Source organism: Felis catus, chromosome B1, assembly GCF_018350175.1.
Source record: "Felis catus isolate Fca126 chromosome B1, F.catus_Fca126_mat1.0, whole genome shotgun sequence".
NCBI classification, from domain to species: Eukaryota; Metazoa; Chordata; class Mammalia; order Carnivora; family Felidae; genus Felis; species Felis catus.
This window is the reverse complement of record NC_058371.1, coordinates 84,111,076-84,135,240: the sequence shown is the minus strand read 5'-3', so window position 1 is coordinate 84,135,240 and position 24,165 is coordinate 84,111,076. Positions and strand designations below refer to the sequence as shown.

General features: G+C 37.0%; 1 protein-coding gene across 11 annotated transcripts in view; it reads right to left on the bottom strand.

The window, feature by feature from the left end:
• INPP4B (inositol polyphosphate-4-phosphatase type II B) overlaps window positions 1-24,165 on the bottom strand; it is a 764,537-nt gene that overhangs the window by 212,054 nt on the left and 528,318 nt on the right. For all 11 annotated transcript variants that reach the window (XM_045055824.1, XM_019828926.3, XM_045055818.1 and 8 more), the window contains 2 exons: window positions 9,223-9,334; window positions 118-190 (listed from right to left, as the gene is read on the bottom strand). In XM_045055824.1, coding sequence (XP_044911759.1) covers window positions 118-190; window positions 9,223-9,334 — 185 coding nt within the window. The remainder of the gene's footprint in view (window positions 1-117; window positions 191-9,222; window positions 9,335-24,165) is intronic.

Genomic DNA, 24,165 nt, shown 5'->3' with positions numbered 1-24,165 from the left:
TAAGTGTTCACAAATGATTCTGTGAGAATGCTGCCCACGTTCAGTATTGAGTTCATGGGAAATTAAAATTTACGTTTATATGAAACTAATATCAGTTTCCAAAACTGAGGTACATACCTGCATTCAAAAAAGGTAAGTTATCTTTTCCGTTCACACTTTCTGGGGCTGTACATTCACACACCAGTGCACACTAGGAAAGAATAAAAGAAAAAAACACATATTTGAAAATAACGAAATCAAGAAATGAAATGCTTCCATTTTGTTTGCAAAACATGAGGCTATGCACATGGTTTCAAAAAGTTTTGAACAAGACACTTTTGTAAAACTATTTTCAGCTTTATCTTTACTATGAGGCCTGTTTAACTTGTGCCTATTTACATGTATATATAATCTGATTGAATCACATAATTATAGGCTACATCTTGGTTCTACTGGAAACTACTTAGGAAAGAAAGTAAAAAGTGGAAAAGGATTGTCCCCAACACGCCAGAAATCTGCTTTGAGTACAGCAAATCACATTTGACAACCAGAATGGTTTCATATTTCTGTCACCTGGGATAGTTTGGGATCAATAAAAAGCAAATTATTTTCTAGATTTGAAAGGACAGCTTTAAATAAGGACAGCTTTAAATAAAAGATAAAATATGATGAAGCATCAAGTGACATAAGGCAAAAAGGAGATTTTCATCTCTGGCAAAACAATGTAAACACTTGTTCATAAAGTATGAGGAAAAATCATAAATAAATTGATCTCTGATTTATATGTTGCTGATTTATAAACAAGTAATTTGTAAATAAGCTGATCCAGAGATCATGGGTCTATTAATCTATGATTAGTAGGTTAAGCTCCTGAGCTTTTACAGAACCAACACCGCTCTGGACAGAGAAGAAACACAGAAGAGCACGTTGCCGTGCGTGAAGCATGCATGGGCAACGATATCCCAGACAATGTAGCATTAAGTGAGGGGACCCCCCTTCAGCTTTCTATGAAACTGGAATTAACAGAGGAAGCAACTTTTCTGGCCCCATGATGTTGATAAGAGACCTATTGTCACACAGACTGACACCAGCATCGCTGCATCTGTTTCTTCAAATGAGTTCCCTTCTATCGCTAGCCAAAAAAAAAAAAAAAAAAAAAAAACGGGGGTGGTAGTTTGAGGAAAGAGGAAAGTGAATTTTTAGAGCAAATATATCACACAGAAACAAATAAATGCAAACAAAAACAAAGGAAAACTCAGAAACCAGAAACTTCTTTGGTGAGTTCTGAGGGAAGCAGGCTTTGCTCAAGAGACTCCAAGGGCTCAAGAGAACCCAGGAGGGTGTATCAAGATTGCTTGGGCTATTTCCTGTCTGTTTCCCTCCACCATTCCTTCTCCAGGCACTGGTCCTCTTGGAGAATCATGGCCACTGAGGTCACTGCTAATGATGGAACGTATATGTCTGTCAAACATTTCTAGAAGAAAGACAAATAACTTAAAAGATTTATTTAAACGTTATGTCTATATTTGTATAATCCACTACTTATTCCCCCATCATAACATTCATCACATACTCAGGAAATGTCTTGATGGGGAAAAATGTGATCTCATAATTTCTTTGGTGCTTCTATTGAGGGCTAGTTTACTGAAAGAATGAATAACTGCAAACAGCTCTTAAAATTTGATGTTCTCTAAATCATTTTCCTGACCAAACCAGAACTCAAAGGTGATCCTTTCTTTTAATCCATAGCTATTTAGGAAATGCACTTCCCAAATCACTAGAGCAATGTGCAATGATGCTTGAATATACTTAAAATTCTTTATTTCTCTTACTTCCAATATTTCTTCTACTCTTTGCAGCCTATATAGTGCTGTTAAAATAATCTTTCATAAACATTACATTCATCATACCAGTGCTCTGCTTGAAAATGTATAATGGTTATTTACTATCCAATCAAATCCAATATCTCATACTCGTATTCAAATTCTTTCATGATTTGTCCATGATATCCTTCCACATAATAACTAGGTAAATAGCTATTAGCCATCCTCCTTTCCAAAAAAGGATTATCATCTACAATATAATTTATACGAATGGTTTGGATTAAACTCTTTTAGTAAAGAAGTCCATAATTCATAGGGATCAGGCTATTATCTTGAGAAGCTTCTTCTCTACATGGAGAGAGCTGTGCCTCTTCATAATCAAAACCAACTTTCTGTTTCCTAACAGAAGGCCTATATAATTTTACCAAATGGATACAGACATATAACTTTCATACATCTGCATCTTCCATCTACACTGGAAGGCAGGTACTTAGGATAATTTTAACCTCATAACATTCTTATTTTGCAACTTTTATTGTTTTTTAAAGCTTTACTATTCAGAATGCTCTCAAAATTTAAATCCTGGTAACATAATAGGAAATATCCAACAATTATTTACTAAATTGATAAATATTTTTATATTTGGACTCAGTAATTATTTTCTTCAATTGTTTCCTGACTGTACTATCTGTGCCATTATTTAAGTTGTGAGTTTTTGAAGCCAAGAACCACATTTCTTATTTCCCCAGGCCATTTTATTTAGTATTTTACAGCTGACCCTAGAATCATTTTTCCACTGTGCTAGGTATTACAGAGAATGCAAAGATTAAAATGATGTGGACTCTGTGCTTAAGGAGGCTCCAGCTATGTATACTGTTTATTGCTATCATTATGATGGATATTTGCAGTGTTATGCACTTACATGGTAGGTGCTCTCAATGTAATGACTTCATATTTGTGATTATGAGCAGGAATAACAAACACCGCATGCCTTTTGTACCACCATAGCACCATAAGCCTAGTGATTTTGATGAGTGCTTTTAAAAATGTCATCTACTGGTAAGTATAGCCAAGAAGAAGAAACATAAGATATATAAAATTCTTGGAGCTTAATGATTTTGAATATCAACTAACAAACCAATTTGCCATGAATTGGGCTAGAAAGTTAACCAAACCGTAAGGACAATGATCATGAAAGATGCAAAGACCAGACTCTTGGCTAAGCACTTTCACATTTGTTAGTTTGTTTATTCCTTAAATCATGGTTGTCTAAGTTTGGTCTGGAATCTCCTGGAGTGCCTGATAACTTTGTCTTTGCATCCTCTGCAGCATCTAGCACAGGGTGAAGACAAAGTCATTTTCATTATAACACTAAAACACTATTTGTCTACCTCTCTCTTTCTCTTATAAGCATATTGTGGAATTTTCTAGAGGCCCTATTACATAATCATTTGACAGCTAATGGTATGTGGGCTTGTGTACTCTTCTGTTTTAAACATTTCTTGTTTGAATTTCTAATATGATAAATGTAGATATAAGTCAGCAAAATCTCTAGTACAGTAAATATCAACAGATAAAATCCACATAAATTCAAATTTTAAGAGTGTATAATACCATTCAGATACTATAATTACTTGCAAACAATAATTCTAGCTTGGATATCTCACAAGAATTCTAGACTCAAACCTCCAACTGCCTTCATATATTTACACTTGGATGTCTAAGAGGAATTGCAAAGTTAACATCTCAAAATCTCTGGTGCTCCTGCACCTGCTCCTCTCACTTTTCCTTATCACTAAAAATGGTAATTCTGTTCTTTTGACTTTCCTTTGTACCTACAGTCTGGCCACATTTCACTTTCTCTATCAATTACCACCCTGATTCAACCCATCTTCATTTGTACCTTGAATCTTTGCAACCAACAGGCTCCATTCTTCTGCCCTTCCTTCTTTTCAGGCCATACTCAACACAAACAATCATAACATTTTGTACATATATTCAAAAATCCTCAACTGTATTTGTATCTAGTTCAGAGTCTAATGGCCTATAAGGGAGCATACAGTCTGTCTCCCCTGCCTGTGGACCTCATCCTCAACTCCTATCACTCTCCTCTTCAACCCCCAATTCCAGTCACACTGGCCTCCTCACTGGTCTTTTAATAACACAGGCACACTGCCACCTCAGGGCTTTTGCTCTTGCTGTTCACTCTAACTAGAATTCTTGTTCCTCTCAGATATCCACATCTTGTTCCCTCATTTCCTGCATGTTTCAGATCAGATATCATATTAACAGTGAGTTTATCCATGATCATCCAAAATAAAATGGCCACAGCCAACATTCTCTAGTCCTTGTACCCTTATTTTTTTATAGCGTATAGTACCATCTGATCAACACTATATGACTTGTTTATTTTGTGATTGTTCACTTCCCTGGAAGGCAGCATCTGTGTCTATTTGTCTCATTGCTGAATATCCAGAACCTAGTAGAATGCCTAGGACATAGAAGGCAGTATTTTTTGATAAATGAACGATGACTATTATATGTCTGCAAATATCTTATAAGGTAAGTTAAGTCAGTTATATTATTCTCAATTGTATATTTGGGAAAAATAAAGGGATGGAGCTTTTTGAGATGGACCTTAGCTATCCAAGGAGTCTACACTTTCCCTGACTGTGGCTAATGAATATCTTGTTAAAACACCACTTCGAAATATGGGGGGGAAATAGCCTGAGGAGAGCAGCAAGTCACCAAAATATGAGTCAGACAAGGCTCATAGTAAAAAGAAGATGTATTATTACTCCACTTGTATCATCTCTGTCACTGTCATAAATAAGTAAGGCTTTTCTCTCCTTTCATAGAAATCACCACTACTTTGATCATTTGTAGTATGCCACATTCAAATATAATACAGATGTTACACAAAAGGGGGAGACAAGGCAGGAGGTGATCTCAGCCCCAGCAAAGCCCCACTGGAGGATGCCTGTTAACAGTCCTGTCCTGACAAGAAGCCAAGGCCCCTGGGAGGGTGGGCAGGGCAAAGAGGAGGGCTATGGAAGTCTCACTTGATCCTCTTGGCTGTTACTTACATGGGGTTTTCTCATCTATTACCTGATTTGATGCTTTTGGTTCCTCATTCTCCTTTCCCTAGTAGCATATTTTTTCCTTGACTGTTTAATTCAAAGGTTGTTCTTGAAAAGTTTCTTCCTCTTTCCTTCATAATTCTACACTCTTTACTGCATTCTCACTCCAGTCTTTATTTATGGACTGATCCGTTTGTACACAGCATTCTATATAGACAAATATTATCACTTCTAGGGAGACAATTTTGGATTTTATTTCTTCAAGGTAAAAATGACTTCATTTACTTATTCACTCACTTTCCCTGTGCCAGGCTCTCTTCTAGGTACTAGGGTAAAGGAAAGAACACAATAGACAAAAGTCTTTCTCTCATGAAGTTTAATTCTAGTGAGGGAAATAGACAATAGATGAGAAAAATAAAATATATATGACACTGGACAGTGGTAAGTACAAGGGACAAAAAATAATGCAGACAAAGGAGACAGAAATTTTCAGGTAGGCATGGAAATTTTGGATATAGGGCAGAGAAGGCAGAATGAGAAGGTGACATTTTGAAAAAAAAAAAAAAAAAAACAGAAGGAAATGAGAGAATGAAGTATATAGTTACCTGGGGAAAAAAACTACAAAGGTAGACTGAAAACCAAGGTGAAGGACCTGAGTTGGAAAGGTCCTTCATTACCTGGAACGTGTAATGAACAGCCAAGAAGCTAATGAGGCTGGATCAAAGTAAGCAAGGAAGAGAAGTAGAGGATGAGGTGAACCATCACACTGAGAGGGCCAACACACTGAAAGCATTTAGGTTCACACTTTCAGGGAGTTGAGAAGCCACTGGAGGAATGACATGTTTTGTGCTACATTTTAATAAGTGTTCTGCTAGGAATAGACTATGATGATGGGGGTGTCGGGGAGGAGGAAGAAGGGACATTTAAGAGACTACTGTAAAAATGTCTGTAACAGACAATGTTGTAAGAGTGAAGGACTCACAAGTCACTCGTTTCTGGATTTATTTAAAAGTCAAAGTCAAAGCGACTGGGTGGTTCAGTCAGTTAAGTGTCCAACTCTTGGTTTCAGTTCAGGTCATGATCTCATGGTTCGTGAATTCAAGCCCCATGTCAGGCTCTGTGCTGACAGTGTGGAGCATGCTTGGGATTCTCTCTCTCCCTTTCTCTCGGCCTCTACTCTGCTCATGCTCTCTCTCTTTCCCTCTCTCTCAAAAATAAATAAACCTTAAAAAAGGTAATAAACTTATAAATGTAAAAACATAACTTAAAAAAAAAGTCAGAGTCAACAGAATTTACTAACAGCATTTGAGTATGAGAGGAAGAAATGAGTCAAAGATGACTCCAAAAATTAAAAAAAAATAATGTGAATACCTAATGCAATATTCCATTTGCTATATGAGCTTTGTAAAATGTTGTTACTACTTCTTTTGTGAAATTTTCCTTCTTTAGCTATGAGATTTTAACACTTTGCCTTCTATTACTATGCATGTACATAAAAAATAAAAGTTTGAAACCAGTGTGATATGGTGAATGCCCTTCTGAATGATCTTTGCTTAATGAGAACTGTAAAGTAATAATATGATTTGAGGCAACAAGTAAGTTAATGGCAGAAGACAGAATCTGGATTTTCATTTATACTGTATTTCATGCTCTGGAGGTTATATGAGATTAAAGATTCAAATGTAGTTTTATGTCAGGGATATTGTTATGAACTGGATTGTTCCCCAAAATTCATTATGTTGAAGCCCAACACCCAATGGGACTGTATTTGGAGACGGCCTTTATAGAGGTAATTAAAGTTAGGTAAGATGATAAGGGTGGGGGCTCTAATCCTATAGGGCTGGTGTCCTTATAAGATGAGACACCAGAGCTTGCTGCCTCTGTGTACATGTGCCAAGGAAAGGCCATGTGAGGACACAGCAAGAAGTCTGTAAGCCTGGAAGAGAGCTCTCACCAAGAACTAAGGCACATTGACCTGGCACATTGACCTGGGACTTCCTAGCCTCCAGAGCTGTGATAAAATAAATTTTTGTTGTTTAAGCTGTTCAGTGTGTAGTATTTTATTATGGAAGCCCATGCTGATAAAACAGGTGTTAATCTATTATCTATTTCAATATACATGAGAGATAACCTGTGTCACTCACCCACAAAATTCTGGTCCTGCTAGTTTTACTTCATTCTCCACCATTCACACAAAGTAAGGAGGGGGATGTTGTTTTAGAGATAACATCTATTTCAGTTACTTTGTCTTTTCACATGTTTTAGTCATTCAGGACTTAAGTCACCATTCGTGGACTGTGTTAATACACTTCATACAGATTTGGATTTAGCATATTTGCAAAAAGAGTCCCTGCATTTGCATTTCTAACAAACATCCCAGAAAATTCTAATCATGCTTTGTAAGCCACTGAGATAAAGTTATTTCCACGTAATTCTTCTAAATGTCATACCTAGTGGACATTACTACATGTTTTTCACTGAACCATGAGTATTCTGAAGGATTGCCAGCAACATTTATAGTAACTTTATTAAAAATGCATGAAAGGTCAATGTTTACTAAGAACCCAGACAGGACAGAACTAATGCCAACAATGATTAGCACATTTATCATTGTAGTCAACTTACGACTTGTACATGGTGTGTGCTGACACTGCCACCTCCTATTTCCAGAACAGTGCAGTTAAGTCTTTTCAAGTTCACATTACTAAGTCAGAAACATTATGTGGGGCTTTGGGGAGGTGTATTCCTGGGTACCTAGTTCTCTGTTTATGAGAAGAGTATGATTCAATTTGTCCTACCTCATAATAGCAACCCAGGAAAGGAGTCAGGGGGTGGGCAAGCTTTGAGAAAACTAGAGAGGTAGCTAATAATCTATTAATCTATTAATCTAATAATCTAATAATAATCTATTATTAGCTTGGAGCAGGCAAAGTAGTACTCCTTTGAAACAGGAAGTGTTTCTTCTACTGGTCTCCTGGCATACTGCCACAGGACAAGGCACAATTATCTGCCTTTTTCTGTTCTCAGTCTCCCACTTGGCCTCCAAATCTTTCCTCCTTAATCTTGATACAAGCGTTCATGTGGTGGTGACTAACACAAGTTTTATATAGAACTCTAAAGGAAACAAGGATTGAATGAAGGGACCCCATAATTGGGGTCCCAGGTGCACACATCCTAAGAGCCACAACTGGGGTTCTGAACACACAGATCTTAAGAGAATCTGCTGCAAAACTCACAACAGCCCTCACATTGTCAGGCAAATGGATTCGAACTTTGAGCCTCCTTGGAATATTTTCATGATTTTTGATATGTTTTGAGGGAGAGTAGGGGAACAGAGAAGCACAAGGCTTGCTGCAGCAGGTAAGACCCAAGCTCATTCTAGGGCAAGAATAATATTCTTTTGAGGAGCAGTCTTGGGTTTCTTTTATAAAATTAATAATTCGTTATATTAGATAAACACCATTTCCCATGTAGATGTTTCCTCAGCATCCAAAATCAAATATGACCCTAGATAAGGGACACTAAGCCAGAAAGTAAGTCACTATAGGTCTTATCATTAGAGAATGCTTATTTATGAAAAGGTAGGAATTATAGTGTATATACAAAGTCTTTCCTGAAAAAAAGGCAGTTTGTAAGTCTATCCACTGTGTCTCAATAAAGTAGGCAATTGCATTCCTAAGACAGGAATTTAAGTTAATTCTTATATTAAATTTCTCTTTCTTAGATAAAAGAAAGCCAAAATCCTGGACACCTATTGATATGCACTGGGGACCTTTATCCTCAGCTTCAAGGAAGCTGCTTCACCTCTAGCTGCCATTGCCCCTCCTCCAAAGCTGCCCCTTCCATTTTATGCTATTTCTACTTCTCTCTCTGCAATTTCATCAGGCACAACATTATCAAATCTGCTCTCCTTCACATAAAGATGAAATCTAAATTCAACTTGCGTCTCTTTCTAAAGAGGGTTTTGAGAGTAGAGAAGTGGTTACTTTTGGCGATAGCCCTCCCAGAATCTTCTGTGCATTTTGCTTAGGGTTAATTAGGGCAGAATGCAACAGTGATCAATATTTTTGTTCCAATTGAGAGGAGGCAGTGTCAACACAGGAGCCAGGGCGAAGAAGAAGGGGTTTCTGAACGGCGCATGGCTTTGCATAGTTCCATGCAAACAGACACTTTGGTTCAGTGGATGAAACATACTTCTGGCACTCCCATTCCAGAGGTGACTTCTCATTTTGCCTTGAAATAATGAGATTTCAACTGCACAGACGTGTTGATAATTCAGGCATCTGGCAAAACTGATCATTTCTAATTTAATTTGTGCATTATGCTGACTGAGACCCTACCTTTTGTCCCTGCACATCTGTCGTGATGTGGTCGGCTTCCCCATCCTCAATCTCCCCCATCTTCACGACACTGACTTCTATGGTGCCAACAACTTTGCCACCATCTGAAGTTCTGCAACCAAAAATAAATGAAATGGAAAGGTAAGAATCTTCTCTCTCCTTAAAATATGCCCAAACATGTTTGTTTCTGAAAACCACAAATAGTGCTATTTACCTTCATTGGTCTTAATTAAACAAATCTGCATAAAATACATCAAAACAAGTTAACAGTGTTGGTATTATTTTTAATTAAAAAAGAAAAGTTAACCACAAACTTAAGAGGTAAGTATATGGAGTGTCAAAAGCTACCTCATGAAGGGGACACCTCCTCCCGGCACTTAGGAGTAGACACAAATATCATGGATTGGTGTCCTGCTTGGCAACACCACATCCCCCACAACAGCAGAAACCATGGCTCCTCTATGCCAACTGCATGGAATGTTGTGCAAATCTGTTATAGAGATTACAGCTGAATAAAATAGGAGAGAGTATAAACATCCTTATATTCCTCTCTGATTGGACCACTGGCCACAAAATCTGATTCTGTGCCTTCTCCCTAACATAATTTTTCTTTTTTTTTAAATTATTTTTAATGTTTATTTTTGAGAGAGAAACAGAGACAGACACAATGTGAGCGGGGGAGGGGCAGAGAGAGAGGGAGACACAGAATCCCAAGCAGGGCTCCAGGCTCTGAGCTGTCAGCACAGAGCCAGACGTGGGGCTCGAACCCACGGACTGTGAGATGATGACCTGAGCCGAAGTCGGACACTTAACCGACTAAGCCACCCAGGAGCCCTTCATTTTTCTAAGAGATGAGGTAAAGGAAATTCTCTTCCAGTAAACAGAAGAAATTTAAGGTACATGCAGAACAGAAATTAACGCTAGAGATAATTTAGTGCAACCTATAACTTAATCAAATAAAGAATCAGAGACTCAGAAAGATGAAAAGTCTTATCTAAGGTAACAAAATGGCGGGGTGCATGTGTGGCTCAGTCAGTTAAGTGCCAGACTTCAGCTCAGGTCATGATCTCACAGTTCGTGGGTTTGAGCCCCGTGTCCGCCTCTGTGCTGATAGCTCAGAGCCTGGAGCCTGATTGGGATTCTGTGTCTCCCTCTCTCTCTGCCCTTCTCTAGCTCATACTCTGTCTCTTTCTCTCTCAAAAATAAATAAACATTAAGGTAACAAAATGGCAAAACAAGAAATCCAGGTTTCTAGCTCCTTCAAGTCTGTTTGTTGGTCACCGAAAAACTTCTCTATTTAATGATGATGATAATTGTATTAAAGATTTTTGCCATCATTAATGTCTTCAGTGAATTTTCTGATTAACAATAATGAAAGATAAAAATAAAATTAATAACCACCATCCTTTAAGGTTCTCTAATTTTTTTTCCTGGACAAGAAAAGACATAGAATAAATAGTGCCATCATACCATTGGAACAGTGTGACACATAATGATATTTTCCCCTTGAATCTTATTTTGAAAATAGGTAGCAAGCCACCTCCTAGGCATGCCATTTTGCTATAACTTCTTTCTAGGTCTAACTGACTAACAGAAATGCAATGCTTCACATTCTTCCATCATGTTTTTTTCTGAAATTTGTTTTTATCTTTAACTAGGATACAAATAGTGTATTTCTTTCAACCAATTCCTTCTAAGTGTCATGATATTATTACCAAAGAAGTCAGAAAAGAGGATTAGGAACATTTTTATGAAGTAGTTTAGCAAAATGCTAATTAAAGTAATGAATGTGTTAGGTGAAAATGAAACCCAATTATGTTACTAGATCATGGTAGGTATTTCTCAAAAAACAAAAATAATAAAGTATACCCTTTGAAGTATGTTTCTAAGAAAATTGAAAGAGTAAAATTCTGGTGACAAATGCATACCCAATGTCATAATGTAATAAAATAAAAATGTGTACATAAAGAAAAGTCTTTTACTTGTTAAGTGGTGTATTAAGATTTCTTAGTAACATATGAAATAAAATGCTTTTTGGTGACTTTAAAATCAGTGGAAATCATATTGACTCAATTATTTGAAATTTTAATACAGAAACTTTAAACATTCATCATAAAGAAGATACGTATATGGATGGCATTATAATCTATGATTTGTGAAAAACTGCATCAGCTCCAATTCTGGGATAGTTTTAAAAAATTCATTATACCATTTTCCCACTTGAAAATGACATATTAACTTGTCATAAATCATGATGTGACTTAACTCGGCACAGTTATTCAGTACTGATAGTTATTAATTAAAGAGTTTAATAAGAGCTTTCATTGGCACTACTCAGCTTTTTCTAGAGGTTTGCAGGTTCTTTTTCCCCCAAGTGGATCATCAATAACAATTACAGACATCTTTTTCTTCACATAGGAGTTGTTTAGAAATGTTTTGCTTGAGCAAATTGAGCTAGCTGAATTTCTAGGAATGCAAAGCCTATGTGTTACTGTCTACATTTTTTCAATGCACTAAACCAAATAATGCCATAATTATTTGAAGCCGAGGGTACATTTTTCACACCCCCACCCCTCACCGCAGGACTGAGTAATAAAACAATATATGCCATAGTTGTTAAAAGCGTGAAAGCAGGAGTTTTGAGCTACCTGCTAGCTGCATGACCTGGGCAAAGAACTTAACCTCATGACACTTTGTAAAATGGAGACTGAGAATTTTCTTGTAAGGATTAAATTGTGGCATGATTTATGTCAAGTGTTCAGCACAATGCCTTCTATGAGATGAATGCTCTTTCCTGCCAGCCCTCCTCTTTGTCCTAGTGGTAGAGCAGTGGCAGGAATAGTCGTAGTAGTAACTGTAGTGGTAGTACCAGCAACAGTGGTAAGAGTAGCCACAGCAGCAGCAGGAATAGACTGTGATGTCGTTAATGTATCATATTTAATTCGATCCTCTTCAGGAATGTTCCTAAAATAGGCAGCTAAGACTATAGTAAGAGATTACAGGATCCCATGGCACATGCATTTCAACAGTGATTGAGTGCTCACCAGAGATGCAAAGAATTAGAATTAACAGATGATATTATGAAGCTTACACTCTTAGTAGCTCAAAGAACACAGGTTTATAACTAATTACAATGCAGCTGAACCTTCCAAAGTGCAAAAGTGAATGAATAAGCGATGTACTATGAGAGTAAGCTTCTGAACTATAGCTCTCTCTATTCCCTTTAAAACAATTATCTGGCTACTTTTTAAAGAATTTTAATGCCTTCAGGGTTTCCTACTTCATTTTATCTCCTATAGGCTTCCAAATAGTCCCAGATTAGAATCAAAGCAAGGAGCTTGCTCAATCTAGGGACTCTAGAATGATTCTAAAATCTTTTTTTTTCCAAAACAATTTTGGATAGGGAGCTCTAACTACTCTAAAGCAAGTCTCTTCATCTGACATTTGTGGACGACAAAGAATGGGGCATCCAAATTATAAACTAAAGAGCTGAATCCAAGACACCTAAAGTATGGTTCACCCTGTCGATGAACTAGAACATAAAAGGTAGAAGGTGTTTTCTATTTATTCTGCAACAATTTAACACACACAGAGTATGGGTATTCAACACTTCTCTTCAATCAGGGGAGTCATGATTGAAATATCTATTTCATGTTTCCAAAGGCTACGTCAAAGGTGATTTCCTACACATTTAGAAAAAACATTCATTATTAAATGTTTAATTATGCTTTCAATTTAGCACCCATCAGGTTCAGGAGGCTAGTAATAATAGCTTAACTATTATTTATCACCAAAATTCTACTGAATTTTATCTAGCGGAAATCACTGTATCTGCATGGAAGATATATAGAAGACATGTCTGGGCTAGGAACCAAGAAATCCAAGTGTTACTTGCAGTTCAACTGCTAACTAGCTATGTGACCAATGAGACATCACTTCAGCTCTCTGAATTTCAGTTTTCTTCGCTGCAAAACAAAGAGTTGGTCTCTAATAGCTATTCTCTAATACCAGCACTCAAGCCCAGTGCCCTGGTCACCCTTGTGATTGCATCATATGATTCTATCATGGGCACCATAGGCCATCACGGGCTGATACAGCCTTGGGGAAAATATCAGGTACATTCTAGCCTCCCCTCACTTCCCACCTTCCCATCTTACCTTCCCCCAAAACAAACCAAAGAGGCCAAAGTCATGAGAAACCTGGCAAATACCTTAACGCTTGGAGTCAAATAAAAGGGCTAGTTTTTCTTATAATATCCAATGCATACATACATATTTTACTGCCTTTACAGCACAGCATCTTGGCATTTTTACAAGGATACAAATTTGACTGAGCTAAGAAACAAAAGTGATCTTTACACACTTTCCTAGCAATTTATATGGCAATAAGAACAGACTGCAGTAATAAATAACTATCTCAATCTACATGAACAACAACAACAAAAAACTGCCATTTCAGTCACTTGACAGGTCATTACCACTGTTTAATGCTGAAAGCTGTAAGAGAAGTAAAAGATGAATAGTTCATGGCCGATAAAGTATTTTGATCACAACATCAAAGTTCCTAGTTAAATTCAGCAAATATAGTAGTCCCTCTTATCCTTGGTTTCACTTTTCACAGCTTCGCCTTCTGAGGTTTTGGTTGCCCATCAACTGTGGTCCCGAAACAGATGTTCTTCTTTCTGACATATCATCAGAAAATCAACAGTAGCCTGGGTCACAATACCTCTGTCATTCACCTCACTTCATCTCATCATGTAGGCATTTTATCAACTCACATCATCACAAGAAGAAGGGTAAGTACAATGCAGTAAGATATTCTGTGAGACAGGGACCACATTCACATAGCAATTATTACAATATATTATTATAATTGCTCTGTTTTATTATTGTTCTTGTTAATCTTTTCCTGAGTCTAACTAATAAGTTAAACTTTTCCATAGGTAGGTATGTATAGGAAAAAACATAGTATATATAGGGTTTGGTACTATCCACATTTTCCATTGGGGGTCTTGGAATGTATCCTCTGCAAATAAGATTTGTGTGTGTGTCGGGGGGGAGGCTTCTGTGCACTAGTATTTAACCATGCCAACAAGATGGAAGGCAAACGAGATTTTCAGCAATACAAGTCTACATTCCTTTATCACTCAGATTTTCAGCATGCAGAGTAGATTACTGGTTAAGGTTCTTTAAAATCTGCCTTTAAAATACCTCCCCTAATGCTTTCTAATGAAATATTCAATCACATGCAGAAACATACACTTTTAGAGGACTGAATGAAAGGGAGTGTAAAACAGTCTTCTAACAAAGGAAAATTTAATGACTCTTCCTCTAGACTTCTTCACCACCTACTACACTATCCTTACTAGAGCAAAACGAAAAAGAAAAAGAAAAAAAAGAAACTCTGGAAATGTTAAACAGCAGCATATAAATAACTCCTCTGTTTTGGAAATGCCACAGAGATGCAAACCAACAAATGACTCTGTAAACATCTAGGGAGAAACCATCATTAGCACTGCCAGTTTTTGTGAATATAAAGTAGTCCTGTGCTATGCACAGGATCTTCAGCTGTGAGACGTGCCTTGCATTTAAACTGTCTAGACATGGACCTGAGAAATACAAATTTCACCCAGACAAGAAAATAAACAAAGGTAAACAAATAGAGTTAGTGAGTGAGTGCATCCTGACGATCTTTCTGGTGAATACATTTTACCTGGCGATGCTAGATTTACTCAGGGCTGAAAGAAGTGAGAGTTCTATTTAAGTATGTATAACTAAGCACACCTCTATTCTGGCTGAAATTCATAAATGTCAGAAGCCATAAAATACTTTCAAACTATTACTTAAATAAAACTTTCAGTAGTTCTTAACATTATAGCTTATACGCTCCAAGTTTTGGTCTCTGGTTTTCTCATTATAAAGTTGGCCTTCAGAAATTCCATCCATAATTACAATTCAAGTATCCCGTGTATGAGGATCTATCATAATTCTACATTCCCTACTCTAACTTCTTTCAGCAGGGATAGAAATTCTTTAACCTGGTCTAGAACTCCAAATTCCTTTTGTCCTGATATTTTACATTCTGTAAGCTTGAAACTAAACTGTTCCTCAAACTCCAACTCACACACGTCAAGAGCATATCATTTCCAAAGAAAAATATGCCATAGAATATTCCATCTCTACCTGTGTCTTGCCTCTACCTTCTGATAAGTCATTAAGCCCTGCTGACTAGTCCTCTAGAATGTCTCTTACACATGTCCCTTCACAACGGTAACATCCCAAGCAGTTTTTTCACCTCTGTTTCATTACGCTTGAAGAACCTACTTTCACTTTCCATGAGCCTTCTCTTGCATTCCATCCATGTCAAGTTTTCTTCTTTTTTTTTTGTTTTTAAAATGTTTTTTAATGTTTATTTATTTTTGAGAGAGAGAGAGACAGAGACAGAGTGTGAGCAGGGGAGGGGCAGAGAGAGAGGGAGACACAGAATCCAAAGCAGCCTCCAGGCTTTGAGCTGTCAGCTGTCAGCACAGAGCCATGAGCTGTGAGATCATGACCTGAGCCAAAGTCGGCAGCTCAACCGACTGAGCCACCCAGGCGTCCCAAGTTTTCTTCTTTTTTTATTTTATTTTTTTAAGTTTTTATTTATTTATTTTGAGAGAGAGAGAGAGAGAGAGAGAGAGAGAGAGAGAGCACGAGCATGAGTGGGATAAGGGCAGAGAGAGAGGAATAGAGAGAATCCTAAGCAGGCTCTGCACTATCAGCATGGAGCCCCACGTGGGACTTGAACTCACGAACTGTGAGATCACGACCTAAGTTGAAATTAAGAGTCAGACCCTTAACCAACTGAGCCACCCAGGCATTCCTGTCAGGCTTTCTTATTAAAGTACATATTATTCTCTTTCCTCTATTATTAAATGTCACCATATTATTCTCTTTCCTCTATTAAAGGTCCTGAGACATTGTCTAATGCCTGCCCAGAGAGACTGCAGTATAGCCTGTCTTTAAAGGCCTTATATCAGTACTTGTCAAGGGTTTTGGGGAACTTGGTGTTTTTGGTTCAAACTTATCTATGCCATCACACACCATTAAATAACAGAGTATGGTTTAGTGAGCAGTGCAGTAAACTTTGAGTAACAAAGTCCTTGGTTACTTTACAGTAAACAGCTATGTGACCATGAGCAAGCAACATAGCATCTATAAAGATGTCCCCAGCTATAAAATATGAAGATAGTAAGCCATCCTACTTATCCCACAAGATTTATGTGACCAAAAACAAAAGATCTTAAGTGTAAGTACAAAACTGCTTTAATGTATGGCAGTGACTACTATATTGTACAGTCTGGGCCACAAAGCTTCAAGAGTACATCACAAATACATTTCTTCAATTTTCAGACTCATTGGCTCATAGCATCTTCTTTATTGCTAAAAATAGTACTATTTAAATATAAGTAATTATCCTAATAGAAATAAGTTAAAGCATATCTTACCCTCTTTATGACTTTATTACAAAAATATATGATAAGTTATGTTTGGAAACTTGTTGATTCAATGTAAAGGTGAAGTATAAAATACATCTTTAAACTTAAGACATATCCTGTAAACAAGGTGAGAAAACAAGATCGGCATCTTGTGAATGAATTTGTCAGGATTCGTAGGCAACCAAACGTATATTAAAAATAATAGGATATCAAGAGCTGCCCACTGGTACATAATGAGTTGTAGGTAAGAGGGAGTAAGTACACTCTACCCTCCTGCATCCACCGAATGCAGCTATAAAACCTGGACAGATGGACAGAGTAGCTGTTTGAAGACTCAAAGTATATAGCACCAGGAATATTGGGGTAGATCAGAATTTTAAATACCACTGAGCCAGCAGTGAGTTTACCATTTCCCCTTTTCTGGTAGCTCCTGATCTGGACTCAACAGAGCCCTAAGCCTAGAGGTGGTCAATGGTGCAAACAGAGAGAACTCCAGGAGAAGCCCTCAAATTCTGGCACAAGGAATATAAAATGGGTTTCCCAACACTCAGAAGAATGGTTTTCATTTTTATTTTTTCCACTTTCTCACATCCCAGCCCCCAAGTAATCCAGTGGGGGCAGCAGTAAAAGTGACAGCAAAGAGGAATTGCAGGAGGCTGAATACTATGAAGGAAGGAAAGTCTCCTCTCTGATTGCAATTGACATCGTAAGGGTGTAGGGTGAATCCCTTTACTTTTTATCTCTCTCTGTTCTTCTGCTTCTTGGTCCCTGAAGAGGGTACAGTTGCATAGCAGAAATAAAAATAAATAAATAAATAAATAAAACCCCAGCTTTCTGGCTGGAGGATCAAACGGGAAGCCACAGGAAACAGGAACGTGCCAGGGATAGTGTGAAGAGGAAGGAGGTCAGGAAAGGGACTTCTTAATATTGTTCATAAATACCTGGCCTCACCTCAAGCTGTGCATGCATGAATCTAAATAGAATATCAGAGACTTTGAGAAATAATTTATGGACTCGACTACCCCCCAGGTCTCAGACTGTCAACTGAGTGACAAAGATGAAGGACAGGTCTTAATGATACAACAAAAGCTTTGAAAATGTGAGTGATATTGAAAGTACTGTATGAGGTTTCACAGGACGTAAGTTCAGCTCACAAACATCTAGCAGTGAACAAATAGAAACTGACATAAAAAAAATTATCATTTATGGTAGATACAAACAAAATGCCTAAGTGCAAAGATGTATAAGATTTATATACTGAAAATTACAAATGCGGATGGAAGAAATTAAAGAAGTTCTAAATTAATGGCAAGACAGATAGTGTTCATGTATTCGAAGACTCAACTTTATAGAGATGCCAGTTCTCCCCAAATTGATCTATACATTTAATAAAATACTAATCAAAATCCCAACAAGATCTTTTGTAGATATTGATAAGCTAATTCAAGAAGTTGTAAGTCAGGGCAAATAAATAGAACAGCCAGAGTAATTTTAAGAAAGAAGAACAAAAATGGAGAATTTGCATTTACTGATTTTAAGACTTATTGTAAATATACAGTAATCAAAACTATGTGGTGTTGGTGAAAGGGAAAATATATTTATAAATGAAACAATACAGAGGCAACATGATCAATTATTTTTTGACAAAGTTATGATCAATTAAATAAAAAAGACTAGTCCTTTCAACAAATGGTATTGAAATAATTAGACATCCATTTGGGAAAAAAAATGAACCTTTGTTTTGACTTCACAACTGAAACAAAAGTTAAAATGCTTCACAGACCTGAATGTCTAAAACTTTTTATATAGATATAGATATAAGAAAAAAATCTTCATGAATTGGGTTTAGTCAAGTGTTCTTAAATATGACAAAAGCAAAATCTAAAAAGGAAAAAAATCAGTAATTTGAACCTCATCAAAATTGAAAACTTTTGCTCTGTGAAAGATATTGTTATGTGAATGAAAAGACAAGCATTTGACTAGAAGAAAATAATTGCATATTATGTATCCAACAAAGAATTTGCTTCCAAAGCCCATAAAGAGTCCTCAAAACTCAACAGCAAAAAAAAAGGAACAACCTAATTAATAAATGGGCAAAGTGAACCAACATGTTTCAAAAGAGGATATTCAGATATCAAATAAGCCATGGAAAATCATTCAGTGTCATTGGTCAACAGGGAAGTGAAAATTAAAAGCATTATGGGATGTCACTATATGCCTTAGGATGACTGATGAGGATGCAGAACCACTGAAACTCTCATACGCTGCTGGTGGGAAAAAAAAACAAAAACATCTTGGGTGTTTATACAACTCAATATACACTTACCATATGACCCAGAAATTCCAATCATATTTACCCTAGAGAAATGAAAATTTAGGGTCACAGAAAAACCTACACATGAATATTTTACAAGGCTCTCTCATAATCATTCCAAATTAGAAACAACCAAAATATCCTTTAATGTGAATGGTTACACAAACTATCTTACAACCATATAATGGAATCCCGCTTAGTAATTAAAAAACAAAACCCAAACCAAAACTGTTGATACACATAGCTTGGACGAATTTCAAAGGCATTGGACTGGGTGAATGAAGCCAGTCTCAAAAAGATACATACTCTATGATTCAATTTATATGTCCTGGAAATGAAAAAGCTATGGTAATAGAGAACATACATTGTGGTCAGAGGGGTTAGGGTGGGTGGAAGTGTGAATTAACAGGGAAGTAGGAGAGAGATTCACTGTGGTGAAAACAGTTCTGTTTCTTGACTGTGGTGGTGTTTACAAGAATCCACACATGTGTTAATAGCTAGAACCATATAACAATAAAAAGTCAATTTTACTGTATGTTAATTTATAAAATACAATAAATTAGAAAGGACACAGCCATTTTCTCTGATAATAAATTAACAGCAAATAAAAACAGCCATTCAGTCTGGGAATAGAGAATCCAAATCATTAAAAGGTTATCCTATTCTATGTGAACCAAATCTTCCAATACTGACTTGAAACAGCAAAGTCAAAGTGTCAATTTATCCCATGCTCTATACTTTCAAGATATATGCTGACATAGAAACGTCATATGTGAGAGAAAAAATCCACATGAACCATGGGGAACATTTCATCAGACTAGAGAGGAAGGTGTTCATGCAGGAAGTTCAGTGAGTTTCCCAAACCAATGATTCCCATTCATGGGATGAACCTACCAACTAAAATTACTCACATTTAGACCTACAAAAGACAAACTATTGCTAAGGGTTTTTGTTGTGTCAACTTATTTTATTACATTTATTTGTTTGAATTTTTATTTTGAGTAAGAGAAAGAAAGAAGATTGAGAGATCATTAGAAGCAGAGATCATTAGAAGAGAAAGGAAATAGCAGGGAGAAAGTAACCATATGAGGTCATGCATAGATTGCTTCAGACATTATTTGAAAGCAAAGATTATACATACATACATTTTTAAGACCATTTTTTTCTTACTCAAAATGGACATGCTCCTGGAACAGAAACTCTTTACAAGAATGGTTTGCAAATGTCACTAAACCAATCAAAATATTATGAGACATTCTGAAAACATTCCAAAAATAGCAGGCATGGAGAATTAAAGGAGGCAATTATTAAATAATTAGCAATAAATACTAATGATGGGTCAGTACTTAATACTCAAATTTTGAATTATGTATATTTTTATCTGTGTTGTGCTTTGTAGTTTATGCCAGTTCCTTAATAGTAGGAAACAGTGCTAAGAGATTTTTTTTAAAGCTAGAATTAAAAAAGTTATACAGTATATGGTCAAAGTTTTACAGTGTATAAACATAATTTTAGACTATAATGTTTTTCAAACCTATGTAGTAAGAAATTCACTAAGCTTTAAATTGCACCATGGGGCATGCACTCTGAAACCAAGCAATTCTTAGTGTCTATATTTTTATGCTTAATTGCATTTGGATCTGCGTTATATTCTTTTATTAAGCTATAAAATCTTGTGGTTTTAAAAATATTTTTTCTCCTTTAATATGACAACATTTTAAACCAAAAATCCTTTAAAAATAAGTTCAAAAACCAGAAAATATGAATTCATTTACAAACTTTTATTAAGGACCTACTATGTTGTAAGCACTATTCCACGCACAAGGATTGTTGCAACAGAAAACAAAACCAAAATCCCTGCTCTCATGGAATTTGAACTCAACAAATAAAGAAACAAATGATACATTAGAATATGATAAATTCCATGGAGAAAAATTAAGCAGGGAAAGAAGGTGGATGAGCATCAGGTTGGGGCTGCTACTTTATACTCAGTGGTTAGAAAAGAACTCTCTAATACAATGCCATTTTAACAAACACCTAAAGGCAGTAAGGAAGTAAGTCACATATCTTTCTTGGGGGAAAATCTTTTCAGGCAGAAGAAACAGATGGTCCAAAAACCTTGGAACCTGGTCCCCATATTCAAGGAAGAGAAAGAACCATTATGGCTAAAGCTGGGTAGGGTAGAAAGAGCATACAAGAAGACTAAGTAAGAGAGGTATTCATTCTTTTTACATTTCTGCACAACAAATGACCACAAACTCACAGTGTAAAGATCAGAAGTATGGATCATGTCCTGAGCTCAGGGTCTCACAAGAATGAAATCATCATGTAGGATGCACTGAATTCTCCTGCCTCATGGAAGCTCTAGGAAAGAGTCCACTTCCTATCTCATTCAGGTTGTTGGTAGAATTTATTTCCTTGTGCCTGAATGACTGAGGTCCCCTCTTTCTTGCCAAATATCAGCTAGTTTCTTGCTACTGACACTCCATGCCTGAGATCACGCTCACATTCTTACTATGTGGCCCTCTCCATAGGCAATTCATAAGAGGGCAGTTTGCTTTTTCAAGGTCAGCAGGAGAGTTTCTCTTCCTAGTATGCTAAGGTGGTAACTTATACAAGGTTATCCCAGCTACCTAGTATAATGACTAGTGGTTATCCCATCACCTTTGGCACATGGGGTAACCTAATAAGGGAAGTAACTATCCCATCATATTCACAGGCCCCACCTACATTCAAAGGGAAAGTATCATGCATGGCATGTACACCAGGGAGCTGGGAATCTCGGGGGACATCTTCGCAGTTTGCCTACCACAAGCAATGGTGAATCATCTAGAACTCCATAGGACACTCTAAAAATATTTGCCTCGTGAGTGAGATGGAAGACTGAAAGAAGATTCTAAGCTGACACATAAGTTTTAAAATGAGAATCTGGGCTGCAGTGCAGAGAACAGACTGCAGGGAAGCAAAGAGAGAAGCACCAAAATGGGTTAGAAGAAATTAGGATGAAGTCAAGACATGTCAGATTCTATTTTTATTCTGAAGGGAGACAAACTAGATATTGTGATGGGTTGGATATAGATAGTAAGAGAAAGAGGAATCAGAGACTACAGAGACTATGGCATGAACAATGAGAAGGGTGGAATTGCAATTTCTTGATATGGGTAGACTGTGAGGATACATAGGATTTTAGGGGAAGGAAGGAGGCAGACAGGAAGGGAGAGTTCAGTTTTGAACATTTTAAGTGTGAGGCATTAATTTAAAGGGCGAATAAAGATATCAGGTGGTTGGATGTGAGAGTCTGGAGTACAAGGGATCAGTCAAGGATAGAGAGAAAAATACAGGGATCATCAGAATATAGATGATATCAAAAGCTTTGAGACTGAGTGGAAGTGAGTGAATGAATGAAGAGTGAAAACTCTGTATCTAGACTCAGATGTAGGACATCTCACAGTTTAGAGGTTGGTGTGATGAGGAATAATGTGCAAAAGAAACAGAGAAGTGGCCAGCTTCCTATTGACAGGAAGACAAAAAAAGTCTAGTATCTCAGATACCTTCTAAAGAATGTGTTTTAAGGAGATAATGATCCAGTGTACAGATGTGCCAAAGAGAGGAACATTGAGAACTTTCAATTGGATTTAGCAACATGGAGGCAATTTATTCCTGATCATGACAAGAACTGTTTAGGTAAAGTAATAGGATGAAAGCCTGATGAAAATGGATTCAAAAGACAATCAGAGGAGGCAAAGTGGAGACAGCTCTTGAAATGGTTCTTCTACAAAGAAGAGTAAGGAAATAGAGCATTGGTTAGAAGATACGGGAGATTGGGTAGCATTTTTCATGTTAACAGACATGATCTAGTAGAGAGGAAATAATGTATGACACAAGAGTAAGAGGGGATAATATTCTTAGATAGATGAGAAGAGATGGAATCTAAAAGGCCAGTGGAAGAGTTGACTTTAGACATGAAGCAGAGTTCATCTGTAATAGTGGCAAGGCAGGCAGAGTGGATGCTGGTAGGTTAGTAAATACAGCATGGGAAATTACCAAATTCCTTTTCTCAGTGAAACAGAAACCAGATAAAATCAGCTGTGAATTAGGAAGAGGGGAGATTCCTGGGAAGAAAGAGATATAAAATAACCATCCAGGAGAGTGGGAGAGCAAACGGACCAGGGAAATATAGGACTACAGAACAGTACTGAAGAATTATGAACCCAAAAGAAACCTATAAACATGGAAATCGAGTTATCCCAGTTCACTCAGCTGGAAGGATGCATGCATGGATTAGGTGAACAAAGTGAGGAATTTAACCAGTGTTTTTGCTGCTGTGGCTATTCTTTTCTTCTATCTATCTATCTATCTATCTATCTATCTATCTATCTATCTATCTTCTATCTATCCTCTATGTACACTTATCTATTTTTCCCAGGGAGTATAGTAACTGAAGAGGGGCCCAGGAGATGAGGATATATATGAGGGAATTGTTCTCTGATTCCTAAGTAATGGATCATGGAACCACAACTGGATAAGAAAAGAAGAGTGGATATGGGGAAGGGAGGTTATGAAGGGTTAAAGATATGACTTTAGGATCAATGACTTGGTACAGTCAAAGAGCAACTAGAAGGAGCACAGCTCCTTCCTCACGATATGAGATGGAAATCCAAAAATAGAGTACTTAAAATGTAGACTCTGGAGGGGTAGGATTAGTGACAAGATCTGGGGGATGACCCCAGGAGTGGGTTGCTGAAGTAGAGAAAAGTCTGAAAGGCCCATGAACTGAAAAGATGATTTACATGGCTATTAAATCACAGGATGCATGAGAGGGGTTGTATTGAAGAGAGACAGTGCATTGCGAGTGAAAATCTTCATGAAATGAGGGGAATGGCATCTTTCCATAACCCTGGTAAGGCAGGGAATCCAAAGGTGTGTCTGAGGACATAAGCCTCAAATTAGGAGCATTTTCAGAAGATGTTCATCCTACACCACTTGGCAGGGCTGCAAGAGATAGATACCCAGCTTCCAATTAAATAAAGAGAACTGACTGAGAATGGGATTGTGGTTGAGGAGGGACTTAAGGTATTGGAGGAGATTTGGGGAGCAGAGGGCACTAGGACCAGAGTAGGGAGTAGACAGACAGGTAAAATGATGGGTGACC